We start from the raw sequence: 15314 nt of genomic DNA on the forward strand, positions 1-15314 counted from the left end.
ATATATATATATATATATATATATATATATATATATATATATATATATATTATAGTATAATGTTCTGGGACAATTTTCTATTTTTCAGGTGTGGTTTTATTATAAAAAATTAATTTTTTAAAAAAATACCCAGTAGACGTTTGTTAGCGCAAAGCCCCACGTTTGTAAACGTCAGTCAATGCATAAACAGAAATCTAATGAGTTACAATGAACAAAATGTCCAGCGCCTATAGACGTCAGATTTGGATACATTTGACGTCTACATAGACGTCTGGTGTACCCCCACATCCAACGTGTATATAGACGTTAGTTGTAGAGGCATTTGACGTCTATATAGACGTCGGGTATATCCAGTCCGACGTCTGATTAACGTTACCCACAAAGACGTCGGATCTGGTTTGACGTTAAAAGCCCAACATAACCGACGTCTAAAGCCCTTTTTTACACTAGTGAACCGGTAACAAATTTACTTTTAGGAAACTTGACTAAGTTGCTTTATCTATTAATTACTCATTTTAAAATTATATCTTACTTTTTTTTTACATAGTTTAACATTAATTTATGTATATTAGTTATAATGCAAACATTAAAAACTAAAATATAATTTTATAATTATTTTGTTACAATAAAAGGTACTCTCTTTGGCTCTAATTATAAGGATTGTTCTAAAAACTTATTTTTCTTTTCATAATACTCTTTTTAAATATTTATTATATTAATTAATTTTTATCAAAATATTTTTAATTATTCTAGTTGATATACAATAAATGCAATATATGGTCACCTTTTTTCCTTTTATAAAGTTGAAGAATGAAAGAGTTTAGTTTTAAAATTTAAAATTTCATTAAATTTTTTATGTACACTAATGATTTAAGGATAAATTTAGAAAAAAAAAATATTATAGTTAAAGATAGTTAGCAATACCCTTTATTTCAAAATGAAAAAAAATAGGTTAAACCCCTTCGAAAGTCTTTATTTATGTGGGTTTTTTTCAGTTAGATTCTCGTCTTATCGGTTTCGCTAATTTAGTCCTTTATGATGAAAAATTGACTCAATTGGGCCCTTGCCGTTAAATTGGCTTAACGATATTAAGTTTTTTATGACCTGTGATGTTGACGTGGTAAGTTTTTTATTCGTGACCTTGACAGAGCTCTATACGTGGAATTTGAGAACATTTAACATTTTAAAATTAGGGATTTCTGAATGTAAAATGTAATTAGGGTTTGTTGGTGGATTTTAAATGAACCTTAATTCCTAATCAAATGGGGCAAAGCTATGTCGTCAGTTATGTCGCGGCACCGTCACCATAGTCTTGCCGCCAACCATCCTCGTCACCACAGCCAACCACCATCCTCATCTCGTTAGACCACCCAAAGCCACCACCTAACCCTAATCTATGCCACACTATCAAACTGACACCATCGTTGTTCATCTTCATTGTCAATGTCGCCGCAGTCGCCGGAGAGACCACCCAGCCTCCGAAATCGCCGCGACATACCTCCATCGCAATCACCATCTTCCTTCCGCCTTCTTCAAGAACCTGCAAGGAGAGCCATAGAGAAAAATGAAGTCTCACATCGCACAACCGCGATTTTCTTATGCCTTTCTTTCTACTTTTCTTTCTGCTCAAGTTCAATTGATTGAGTTCCAGCTTGTGATGTTCTGTTTTACTTTTACGAATATACTATGTAGTACTTTGTTCATATTTCAATCTTGTTAACTTCGCTTCGCTTCGCTTGTTAACTATGCCTAAATCCTAATTTTCTACATTTCATTAAACAAAGTTTAGATTTTTTTTTCGAGTTTAATTGGCAATGATGATTAAAATTGGATTTACGGTTGCCATTTACTTCCTTGGTAGTAGATTGATGAATTCTGGTATAGGGTTCTAAGCCAATTGTTTTCACTTTCCTTTCATTTTCGAAACAATGTTAAAATTAGAGAATGAGAAAAAGATAGAAGTATGACAGAAGTCCCTAATTAAATTTCGATGAATCCTAATTGCTGATTATATTTTACACTCTAGAAATCCCTATTTTTAAAATGTTAAATGTTGTCAAATGCCACGAATAAGGGTCTGTTCAAGCGACGTTTCAAAAACTGTCCACGGCAACATCACAGGTCATCAAAAACTTAACCCCGTTGAGTCAGTTTAACGGCAGGACCCAATTAAGTCATTTTTTCAATATAAATGACAAAATTGGCGAAACCTATAAGACGAGGATCTAACTAGGAAATTTGTGTTTTTGGATTTTGGGTATTTTTCTAGTTGGTTGTTGTTTGAGAATGCAGGGTGATGAAGGAAATTGGTAGGTAAATGTTTCTCTAAGTGCTCCACGTGAGGCTTAAAAGAATGGAGATTATGGAATTGAAGACTCATGATCTCTTGGTGAATGGAAGTGAAGATGGGATGAGAGAAGTCTTCCAGAGGATGAAATAAAAACAAAAAAAAGCAGGCTCCCCATCGGACGTCAATCTCTTTTGTCGACTTCATTTATGTGTGTTTACCCAAAGCAACTGTGATGCTTCCAATTCCAGTTAACAATTTCACTGTTTCCAAATTTCACAATGAGGAGGAGTATGTTTCCAAGACACTACAAGTCAAGTATAGCAGTTCAAGTCACATAAGTATGGTAGTCCCTGTAGATTTGTAGCTTTCAGCCACTACAGGCCCCATCACCCATCAGTCTTAGAGATGGTAGTCCCTGCAGTTTTGTCGCATTTAGTCACTACAGGCCCCATCCTTACTTGATGAGGGATTTCGTCCTTGCAGATTGTCATTGTCCACCACTGCTCTCCATCATCCACTTTTGAAGTTGAAGTTTCACAGACTGCTATTAGTTGTTCGTTGACATGTGATAACACACTACCTCACACACTTGAAGAAAAATCATCTAGTTCAAAATCAAGTTTATCTATTTCAAGCTTGGTTCATACAATTTGTATGCTCCAGCTTGAGGGGAAGTGTTAGAATTATTGGTTAGTGTGTGTGAGTTGTGTGTATGAGCTTAATGTTAGAATAATTATTAAGTCTACCTATGTTAGTGTAGTCAATAGGATAAAGTAGGGAGTAGTGTGTTGGGTTATCTATAATCATTGTACCTAGCAGTCTAGGATAGCCCCTTGACCTTCCATCTCCCTATTGTATCATCTCTTTATCAATATAAATATCAGAACATGATAAGGGTCCATTAAGCCCTTCAAAAATATATTTCCCTGTTTTAAATCTCAACAAATGTAATTAGATAAGGTTTTCTTTAAATACGTTTCCACATAATGATAAATTTTGAATTTTACCAATTTTTAAATAATATATGACATCTCATAAATCGGAGTGTTACATTAATTCCTAGGTATCTTTTCATTTTAACTTCTAGTTTAAACCATGGATTCAAAATTATAGTATTATTCATTGTTAATATTGAAGATAAAGATTATGTTAATTATAAGTCATTTAAAAAGTGGTTTAATGTCTCAATAGGTCCCTATTTTCGACCAGAATCTCAAATAAGTCCCACACTTTTTCGGCGTCTCAATTAGTCCTTATTTTTGTAAAATTGAATCAAATAGGTCCTTACCGTTAAATTAGACCTAACGTCGTTAATACATATTTGACGTGTCACAGTGGACTATATTTTTAATTGATGTGGCTGAATGATGTGGATTTGGATTATTTTAAAATTAAAAAAATTGAGAGTTACGATCCCTACCCACCGTAGAACTTCTTCTTTCACGTTAGGCTTTCTCCCCTAAAGTTTCATCGGAGACTTCTCCCTCACCTTTGATTCTGTCATTCATTCCTTAAATTTAATCGTAAAAATATAGAACAAAAGTATTCTCTTGAGTTGAAACAGGTACTTCTGCATAATATTGGTAATCTTCCCTGGGTCAATGAATGCCTAAACAAACTTCTCTTCACAACAAAACTTCCCTTCATGGTAGAGTCTGGTAATGAAGAGTCATCATCTGCCATCCCATCATCATTCTTCTCATCAGCTTCACCAATGTTATCTCCAGAATCCGAAGAAGACAACAGAGAATATAGAAATGCAGTGAATGACAAAGTATCAGGCCCATCAATAATTGTCAGAAATAGGGTTGAGAAGAACAGTGGCTAAATAAAAAACAAAGTAAGCTTCTTTGCTCCCAAACGACTGCTCTTTACCCGTAAGCTATTCCTATTTATGGAATAAGATGCAATTCATGAAGAATTTCCACCGCTAAAAATTAAAATAAAAAAACAAACTAAGATTCCAATATTTCCAGTGCTTTTGTTCATTCATTCGCCCTTTTTTTCTCGAGATTAAGGTTCGTCAATTTGAGGTTAAACATCTGTGCGAGTTAGGGTTTTCGTGATTAAGGGTTTTTCTGGTATTTGATTTAGGAATTTTCACAGGTTCTGATTTTGTCTCGCAGTGGTGAAAATGTTGGATGAACTCGCGATTATGTTCCTGCAATCTGCAGTTGGCTGCCATGGAAGAGTGATTTGGTGATTGGAGAAGATGAAGAATGACATTCCAGAAGCAATGTTTGGTGCCGACAGTGCTTCCATGTGGTCTATGAAATAAGATGACCACTTTGCCCTTATTTAAATTTTATTTTCCCTCTTTGTACTCCATTTTTTAATTCAAAAAATTAAAAAAATACACTTCACTCACGTTTTGAATGACACATCATTTAAAAAGACACTGTTAGCATGCCACATAATCCTCTTCTTAGCGGCGTCATCTCAATTTGACAGAAAGGTCCTATTTGATTTAATTTTACAAAAATAAAGACTCAATTGAGAAAAAAAAAAGATACCTATTTGAGATTCTGGTCGAAAATAGAAACCTATTGAGACATTAAACCTTTAAAAAGTTATCAAAGAGCGAAGACAAGAATCGAATCCAATTATCGTATTAAAAATTTATCTCTAAAATATATATTATAATATTTGTACATCACTTATGATTAGTACATTATTATTACAACATTATATAATGTCATGAAATTCATTTGAATACTTCTTAAAAGCAATTAATCAAAATTTCTATACTTGAAATGCATAAGATTTAATGCTGACAAACTTTTTACAGGTTGTGAAAAAACCTAATTAAATAAAACCATATTTCATTGCGCTCCCTAAAAATCATAATTATTCTAATTGATTAACAAAGTTTTTTTTCAATTATTTAAAAGTTTTGACTAAATAGGATGATAACTTTTAGCATAAATAAAATCTTTTTATACCGCTTTAATGTCACGTTTTATCTTTTTATAAGGATTTACATACTGCTTCTGAGCATAGTCCCCTTCGCAATGATTTCCAGTTTAATCTCATTTCTGCTCATATTCCATAGCTTTTCACTGAAGATGAAAATAATTATCCACGGTTGCCCTTCTAATGAAGAGATTAAGAAAGCTGATTATTATTTATTTATTTATTTATAATCGTAATGCTAGTGACGCTTCTGATCTTGATGACTTTGGTAGTTCTTTTTATCATGCTTGCCGGGATAGTGTTTGTATTGATGTTTGTAATCTTGTCAAGCAATTTTTTTCTCAAAAATTGAATTTTGTCTAATATGAATGCCAATGTGGCTTCTTTTATTCCTAAATTTCCAAGGACTGACTCTATTAAAGACTTTAGGCAGATTGTTGTTGCTAACTTAAGGTTTAAAATCATATCCAAAATTCTGGCTGATAGGTTGGCCCTGATTGCTAGCAGAATTGCCTCTCCACTCAGAATGGCTTTATCAAAGAGCAGACAAATTAAATATTGTATCAGCATTGCTTCGGAGGCTATAAATATGCTCAGCAAGAAAGTTAAAGGTGGTAATGTATCTTATAAAACTGACATCAAGAAAACCTTTAACAGTAAGATGAGATTTTCTTATATAGGTGCTTCAGCGGTTTGATTTTCATCAAATTTTCAACTCATGAATTCTGCAGATTCTTCAGTCTGCTCTTCTATCAATTAGGATTAGTGGTAATCTTTTTGGTTACTTTTCTTGCAGTACAGGGGTTTGTCAGGGGATTCTCTCCCCTCTTCTGTTTTGTGTTGCTGAAGAAGTTTTGAGTAGGATTTCTCAACTTATCAGTTCTCAGAACATGCTTCCCAATGGTTGGTCCTAGAAGAACTTAAATGACATCTTTGTTTTCTGCAGAGTTAATAAGAGTACCCTAACTAACCTCATGAAACTACTCCATTCCCATGGTTCAGCCTCATGCCAATGAATGAATTCCGCTAAGAGTCTTTAATGCTGATTATTCTTCTGCTTTAATAGGAGAGTTAAGTGTGTTCTTCGCTGCAATAGAGGTTTTATACCATTTAACTATTTATGAGTGCCTATTTTTGTGGGGGCTCCTAAATGTCTCTTCCTTTAACTTCTTGCTAATAAAGTTAGGCTCAAGCTTACCTCTTGGAAAGCGAAAACTTTGAATATGATGGGCAAAATTCAGCTGGTAAACTGTCATTACTGATTTTCTTTCCTATAGTTTTCAATTTATAAATGACCAGCAAACTTGCTAAAAGACGTGGATAAATGGTTAAAAATTTTATATGGACTGGTGATGCTAGTAAGCAAGGTCTTGTTGTTGTTAATTGGAATCAACTCTATGCCAGCAAATATGAAAGAGGGCTGCAAGTTGCTAATTTTCATGTTGAGAATAAAGTTTATCTTCTTCAGTTGGCTTGGTATTTTGGTTATAGCTCTATGCCTCGGATTTTTCTAATGCGATCATGGATTTTAAGTCTAAATACCCAAAAGTTGTTCATATAAATCCGGTTGAATATGGCCTGGTATTAATAATTGGTATGACACTGTTTTGGAAAACGCATCTTGGACTGTAGGTGATGTAAACCAAATAAAATTTTGGAATGACCCATGGTGTTCCGGAGGTGTATTTCTTTGCTTGTTGGTGTTCCATATGAAGAGAGACCTAAACTCTGCTAAGGTTTATCATGTTTTGAATGGGTTTGGTTTGATCCGCCATGTTTTTTTATGTTATTTTCCTTTTGATATTTTTCATGAGATGGCAGATGACAAATGAACTCTAGAATGTCAACCGAGCTAAGATGCCATAATTCATAATGAGGCTTAACATGGATTTTGTAAGAAAAAAAAAGTTGCTTGCTTTAAACCCCTAATTAAATACCCAGTCCTAAGTTTTAAATTAATTATGGATCCCTGTATAAATTGCATTTCATCCTCCTGCACTGTAGGAATTTTGGACGCTGAATTCAAAGACAAACACTGATTCTATTGAACTAAATTAAACAGTTTACAAAACAAAGTAATTGAACAAGACCCAATCTTCAGGACATGAGCAACCTACATCTATCAGACCAAACCAACCAACTTCTAAACCTAATCTTATAGGCTAAACAAAAGACCTAGGAGTGACATCTTCACTTGACCAAAATTTCACCACCTTTTGAACTCACCTTTACTCATCATCAGCCTCAATCTCTTCTGCACACCACCAAGAAACAGGGCCTAAACCATCATGATCTAACGAACCCTACAAAATAGAAACCATGATAGGTCACTATTCCATTAATGTGCAATACTAGTTAGGCATGACTATTTGTTTTAATACTTCTGATTAAACAGGGTTTCATCCAATCTCTTCCCATAACGATGCCCAGAAGTTCAACTATAACCTTTTAGTCGTGAATAGAAGAGAATAAACTTTTTTTCTCCTTCAAGAATTTTATTCCATAATTAAGATGTTGTGATGCATATGACACAGACAAAACTAAGGTAGAAGCACGAGAATAAATAATAAAGGAAGCCCTGAAAATAAATCTTTTAAGACCAGGGTATGATCTTCTACAAAAAATATGCCCCCCTCAAAACAAGATGTTCGCAATGAAGAAATTAATAAGTCATTATCAATTATGCATAACAATACATTATAACACTGATATAATAAAAACATCCTAAATACATCAAAATGAAATAATAAAAGAATGATTTGTACTTATAATAAACCTCCAATCTGAAAAACTATAATAAAAATATCTTAAAAATAAAACAAAAAAAAAAATAACAGGACAATTTAAAGATGCTTAAATTTCCCATCTCAGTAATATAGCACTACTATAATGTTCATATATGCATTGCCTCTTTTATAATATGTAATACAGTTGGACCATGCTTTTCTTTCTAGTTTTACGCATTCATATATACTTTGCCCCTTTTAATATGTAATACACTTGGACCACCCTTATCTTTCTTTTTAGTTTTAAGCATTCAAACAAATTCATGATAAAGGTAGTACAATTCGACTATACCTTGCATCACTCTTATGTGGTTTTAAGTATTCATGAACAAGGTAATTGTTGTAAGTCCTACATTGACTAAAGATAAAACCAAATTAAAGTATATAAGTAGAAGCAAACCTCACCTTATAAGTTGGTTTTGTAAGATTAAGTTAGACTTAAAGTTCACTTGTTAGCATGGTATGAGAAACATGATTTATTGCTTATCCTAGCGAAATTCATTGTTTATTAGGTTTGACTAAATTAAAATATATAAAGGAGTGCAAACCTTACCTTACAAGATAGTTTTGTAGGGTTGAATTAAGTTTAAACTCCACTTCTTAACAATAATGAATAAAGTAAAGGCAAACAATGGTTTGATGATCAACAAAATACTTACAGTAATCAACATAGGTGCAAATGGCTTTGATTCTTTTGGTTGCTCGACCGGAATTTGTGGATAACTCACATTTTGAACACGAAATTTGATCTGCCATATTGGTAACAAAAATTTAGCTTATTTGTTTTCCAATTAGATCTGTCTTAAAATTTTTGGAGCCCTATTCTAATCATGAAAATTCAGCCTCTCTGCCCCTAATATTTAAAAGTAAAGACACAATTTTAATAAAAGGCTGGTACAAATTTGTGTACTTTTAAAATCTAGAAACCTCAATTATTTGAGGCCTTATACAGGCCATCTACTTTTACATTTCCAATCATATAGTTTCACAAAAAAGGAAAAGAATTGCTAACCACGTCAGTTTCTTGAATAGGATATTCTTGTTCGTTAAAATCCCAAAACCATATGCCTTTCCTGATGTAATTTGAATAAGAACAGATAAGCATAATGTTTATCATACATAACAGGGTATGCATTACATAAAAATAATAAATGTATGTAAGGAATACTACTGATGGGAGATGTCGGCTGTCAGCTCTTAAATAAATCTCAGTACCTCAAAGAATTAGTTGTTGACTCTTCGCTAGAGGATACCCTACATTCAACCAAAAATAATAATAATAACAAAACAGCAATAAAAATAATAAAAGGTTGTTTGCTTCCAGTTCAAAGATAATCTAAAAAGTTAAACTAGTGGAAACATCACCTTTTTCCTTGTTCATCCTCAACAAAGTGGTTTGGGTAGGGCATATGATGTGCAGGGACATAAATATCATCAAAGAATCCAAGACTTACTGCCATCCACAGATTCAGAATTATTAAGCAGGAATAAATCAATATTTGACAATTTAACATTTCAGATAAAGCAGTTAGTGGATGGTGTTGTTTCATGAGGAAAAAAATAGGTTGTTTTCAGTGTTACATTACAGATACAAAAATACAAAAACTAGCTCTGGTAACAACTCTGTTGGATGCAAACAAAGTCCCACATCGAGTAAAAGAAGGGTTGGTCAAGAGTTTATATACACATAGACACCTCCAATGGTAAGAGACCTTTTGGAGTGATGCCAAAAGCAAATCCGTGAGGACTTGGCCCAAAATGGACAATGACTCTCTATGTATGGAGATCTATGTGTGTGTCGAACCTCCTCCCCAACAGAAAACTGGATTGTTAGGCAAGGTCAAACATATACTGTAAATTAACCACGTATATATTTTAAATTAAGTGAGTTTTTAGCCTAACTCAACCTCACATAGAAAAGTCACATTATTCTTTTAGAACACACTTTTAGTGTCAATTAAATTCATAGTTATCGATCCTAACAGAATAGCATGATGAGTGGCTGTTAGGTTCCTAGATAGAGGAAACCAGGAAAAACCCAATGCAACCACCTATAATCACTGAATGGATCTTGTATTATTGATTTTAGGCAACAAGTACAGCATGAACACAGCCAAGGGACAATGTTCCCTTCACAGGATGCCAATGATCCTGCCAACACTACTCCAAAATTTCAAAAACGCCCCCTGCATACAAAGACCCCCCACTATATGTAGAAAGCCTCACTCCACCTAACACAACTAACAATTACTTCTATATATTTTTTTCTCCTAACATACAAATTACATATCCTATCACTGACATTCTGAAATTATTTTATTATTAACATTAATTAATTTATTATATTATTTGTTATCATTTATTTAGTCTTTTGTTACTAATAATTATTTAGCTTATATGTTATATGTTATGCTTTAAATAGTTTATAATATTTGTTTTTCATTTATCTTATTATTATAATATCACGCTTTAAATTAAAAGAGAAAGAGAAACTAAGTTGAACACAAATTAAAGCCCAACCCAACCAACCAAAACATAGAAGGAAGAAAATACAAAAACTTTAAGGCAATATTGACTATAAACAATTCCCTTCTCTAATTGTTTCTGAAAGTATTGTGCTACGAGTAAAATGTAACAGAGAAATGAAACAGAATTAAGACATAAAAGTGATTCTTCTCCAGCAATATGCATCATAGAACAGTATTGAGGAACTAAATCATGCATGTCAACAGAAACAAAATCAAGTAGCTAAAACAGAGACATACATTGTAAGCCATTAGAATCAGATGAAATAAGCCTCGCAGTAATAATTTCCCCCACAAATGGACGAAACATAATTAAATTGAATACAACCTGTCAGAAACATTGGAATTTAGTTATTGCATAGACACAATTAAATATATAATCATTTCTGCCATCCAACCAAAAGCAGTGAGTTAAGCACTGCTTGGATAAACTTTACAATAAAAGAAAAAAAAATAAAAAGTATGATGAATCAAACTTCTTACACAATTAATTCAAAATCAATTTATGCACATTAATTTTGGAGAATTAGATGAGAACTTCTTTATAAGTCAAAGTGCAGAATTTGATTTTAACTTCCTGAAGTTAAATTCATTTTAACTCATTTTCCTTTATAAATACTTGCAGAAAATTTTATCTAAATATGACCTTACAATACATCATAAATTGTAAATAATGGATGCTAAGAAAGTACAACCGTTTTGCAGGTTCCAGTATGCTGAAAAAGACTCATTACAACTAATAGAATGTCAACAATTTTGTGGCCACTAATCAAAATTTAAGGATTAAACTCTAGGTCAGCCAACAATTCTTTCCTAATAAAGTCAAACTACTTTGTTATGAGAAGCAAACATGACTTTTAAACATAAAAGCTTGGTTCAACTTTGAACTCTCATCACATGCAGGATAACAAGTTCAAAACAAACCCATGAATTCATACCGTATAGGTCGGAGCCCCATCACCTGGGAAGATAAATCCACCGTCAATGGATATGATATCATATACAGAAATGCAAAGGCCCAAGTTTGCTATAACCTGGCATGATTATAGAAACCAAAAATGAAGCCAAGGAAATTAAGTCAATTACACAATAATGGTTTAATACGGAAACTGAAAACAGCAGCAACAAAAAACCTTATCTAAGAAAAGTTTTTCAAGCTCCATGTGAATGGCTTCTCGAATGGGAAGAACAAGACGAGGAGGAGGCAGGGGCAATTTGTGTTCAATTTTACTGAGATAGAACATTGAGCCTGAACCAAATTACAGAATATTAAGGTCCAGAGTAAATACAACCAAAAAAGAATGAAAGTGTAAATTGTGTTAACCAAAAGAGCTAAGCTTATAGGAGATCGAAGTTCTTCTTATTCTGATTTGTAGTAATGTAAGAAAGCTTATCTGTGATTTTAGCATATAACACGGGGGCTAGGGAGAAGAACATGAACCAGAACGTCCATATTGTAATCAAGGATTCAAAGAAAACAAAAATTTTACACAATTTAGTCCTGATACTTCGTTGTTCAATTAGTAAGTGATTCCACAATGCCATTGATTATTGATTAAATCCTCTACCAGGATCTTGTAAACAAGTATCAGTGTTTAGTATAGTAGATCATACAAATAATTATAAAGGCAAAAATAAAATATAAAAAAACAATAAAATCACAGGCTTACAGAGAATTGAGGATGCACCAGGCTGTTTTAGGCACCATTTTTCAGGCGTTTGTACACTAAACTAATATTTGAGTCAATGGGAAATCTGTTTTCTTACTTGTCTTGAACTTTCATGACATGTTTTTATAAAAATTTGATACAATACGAAACCATGGGTAGTGAGATATCTTACAAAATCGTTGGCCAACTAAAAGGTACAATTAGAAGCAGAGCATGTTGCACACGTGCAGGCACTCATATGTAAATTGAATGAGCAAATGATTTAATGACAGACCATACCATGTAAGCACTGTATTCCAAATAATCAACAACAACAATTATAACAATAACCATGGCTATCAAACTCATCTGTTACGGAAGCAAACTCGTTATTGGAGCAGGACCGATAAGCTCACTGTAAACTCGGTGAGCTCGTCCAAACTCGCCAGCTTGCAACCAAATTGGCGAGTCCATAGGGGTTTTCATTTTTAACGCAAAACGACGTAATTGATCGTTGTTGCTTGAGCGGAAATAAAAAACTTACAGTGATTAGATTCCTTCTTCTCCTCACCTGGCAGATTAGGGTTCGCCGTTCTGGTTTCTATTCGCCGCGCCGTGTCGTTCTCCGGTCACCCAAAAATCACTAGGTTATATATAAATTATATTTATACATATTATTATTATAAAATGAACAATTAAAATAATAAACAAAATAAAATAATTTAAAATTTGATATTTTGTCAAATATTTAATTTATTAATTTAAATATATTTTTGAATTTGAATTTAAATCTTATTTTAATTTATTTCATATTTCTAAAATTATTTACTTATATTAAAATTTTTTAAATTTTTTTATCACATCAATCAAATCATTTAAAAATATTTCGCTAATTTCTCATCACTTTCTCTTCATCTATTTCTATTTTCTTTTTCTTCCTCTTATTTCTTTTCAATTATTCCCTCTTTGATTTTTTTTTTTTATATCTGGCCGCCACGGTTTTATTGATTAGGCCTCACCTTCTCAATGCAACACTTACAAAATGGTTTTTTGGTTTATGTTTAGGCAATCTTTATAAAATTATTGCTTTATCCATGTTTAGATAATATTTATATATATACGTTGACTAATTTAATATTGTCTAAAGTTAAAAAAAATTGTGTAATGAAATAAATAGTAAATAAAATTTATGTTTTTAAAGAGCATAGATAACATGATAAAATAAATCTTCAATAAATTTAGGCTTAACTATTAATTTAATTTTTTATATTGAGACTTTGTTTTGATAATTATATTTAATTGAACCACGATATTTGTTTAATAAATTTTAAATTTAATATTATTTCTTTTTTTAAATTAACTTTAATGTTATTTGAAAGATAATCAATATCATATTAATAAAAGACTTAATTATTTTATATTTTTCTTTATTTAACTAATTTCTATATTTTTTAAGTGGAGACGATGTAGACAATTTTTCATCATCATTGTCCTCCGTAGATTCTAAGAATAAATCTAAAAGTCATAATTAGATTTATGTGTTTATATCTAATAATGTAAAAAAGATTTTATATATATGATCTTGAATTTAAAAGAGGTGATCTCAATAAAGACGTAAGGTCACTGCTAATGATGTTAATACTAATCTAATCAAAAAGATTATATTATCTCTATTTAAACAATAATAAAGACTAAATTGAGTTTAAAAAAATATAAAAACAGAAATAATCATAAATTTAAATAAAAATCAAATTATTAATTAAGTCTTTTATTAGACTAATACATAGTCACTTTTAAAAGGCATTAACATCAATTTAACAAAACATATCACGTTGACTCTATTTAACAAAATACTCAATTAAGTAAAAAATAATATAAAAAACAAAATAAATCAATATACATGTTGATTTGTTAGTGTGGAATTTATTTATACTACATAAAAATGAGTTTAATTTCTATACACTATTGTCAACCAATAAAAAATAATTGAGTATGACCATGGAAATAATTATTATGTAAAAAAAAATGTTAGCAAACATATGAGTTTAGGATTAGATGATAGTATAAAATATTTTTTCTTTGTTAGTAAAGAAACTGTTCCATCAAAATTATATTGACGTCCTCACCTTAGTAAGAATGTTGCATTTCTCAAAAGATCATAGTGATTACTAAAATATGAAAATAAAATTTCCAATGACCAATCAGAATGAGTCCAATGCAGGAGAATGGATCTACAAAGTTCATGGTCATTGAGTGAAGGACTTGGCTGTGTCTCATATATGTTCTACATGAATCTTCAAGACTGTATCTAGTATACCCTGAATCTTTAACTTTTCTAGCTAAAATTGTTTGATGAAACACGATGAACCTTACACTCCCAAAAAAAAAATATGTTTTGTTTAGAAAAAACATGTCTTGATAATTACCAGGAATAATGGATTATTCAGTCGTATTTTCCTGTACTTTTCCTCCTTGGGATTCTTGGCAACATTTCCAACATAGATTAGTAGTGTTTGAAAGGCTCTTCTGACGCTTGCATCCTCACCCTGAACAAAACTTTAGAATTGATAAAATAAAGAAAGAAAAAGTACATGCTCTTGATAGCAAATATCATCTCTATCAAAAAATTAAGGTGGTCATTCTAATCTATATCAGAAAATTAAGGTGGTCAGTCTCATCTATGTCAGAAAATTACACGAGTAGAAAAATAGCTTTTTATGACGAGTAAAAGTGACTTATTATGACGGATGACCTGGCGTCATAGTTTTGGATGTCATAATAAGTTTGTGCATTTTATGACGGACAGAAAAGTCCATCATAATAGGTCCAGTGTATTATGACGAACTTTCTATTACCTATTATAATAGGTCCAGTGTATTATAACAGATTTTCACTTATCAGTCATAATATAGCGAATTTATTATAACGCACCTAGATTTACCTATCATAATATATATAGTGTTTTATGACGAAGTTTTTTCACCTATCATAATATGTAGAACATATTATGACAAGTAATTGTTCACCTATCATAATATATACTTTTCATAAATAAGCTTTTATTACATACATTGTTCACCTATCATAAAAACTTTTTTGTAAAAAAAAAAATCATTATTACATTTGACATATCTATTCAATTTTCAATTAA

General features: G+C 31.7%; 1 protein-coding gene across 2 annotated transcripts; it reads right to left on the reverse strand.

Moving 5' to 3' along the window:
* Positions 1-7222: 7222 nt before the first annotated feature.
* LOC106752726 (DNA-directed RNA polymerase III subunit RPC8) lies at positions 7223-12807 on the reverse strand. 2 transcript variants are annotated; one of them, XM_014634458.2, is made up of 9 exons: positions 12708-12807; positions 11648-11763; positions 11453-11548; positions 10755-10842; positions 9355-9442; positions 9205-9243; positions 9002-9062; positions 8649-8738; positions 7223-7506 (listed from the first exon to the last, which is right to left on the reverse strand). In XM_014634458.2, exons 2-9 carry the CDS (start codon positions 11756-11758, stop codon positions 7432-7434), a joined length of 648 nt encoding a protein of 215 aa, XP_014489944.1. In that variant the 5' UTR covers positions 11759-11763; positions 12708-12807; the 3' UTR covers positions 7223-7431. The 2 variants fall into 2 exon arrangements, with proteins under 2 accessions (XP_014489944.1, XP_014489945.1); XM_014634459.2 differs by having other exon boundaries at positions 12735-12799.
* Positions 12808-15314: the final 2507 nt, after the last annotated feature.

Source organism: Vigna radiata, unplaced genomic scaffold, assembly GCF_000741045.1.
Source record: "Vigna radiata var. radiata cultivar VC1973A unplaced genomic scaffold, Vradiata_ver6 scaffold_43, whole genome shotgun sequence".
Taxonomy (NCBI): Eukaryota; Viridiplantae; Streptophyta; class Magnoliopsida; order Fabales; family Fabaceae; genus Vigna; species Vigna radiata.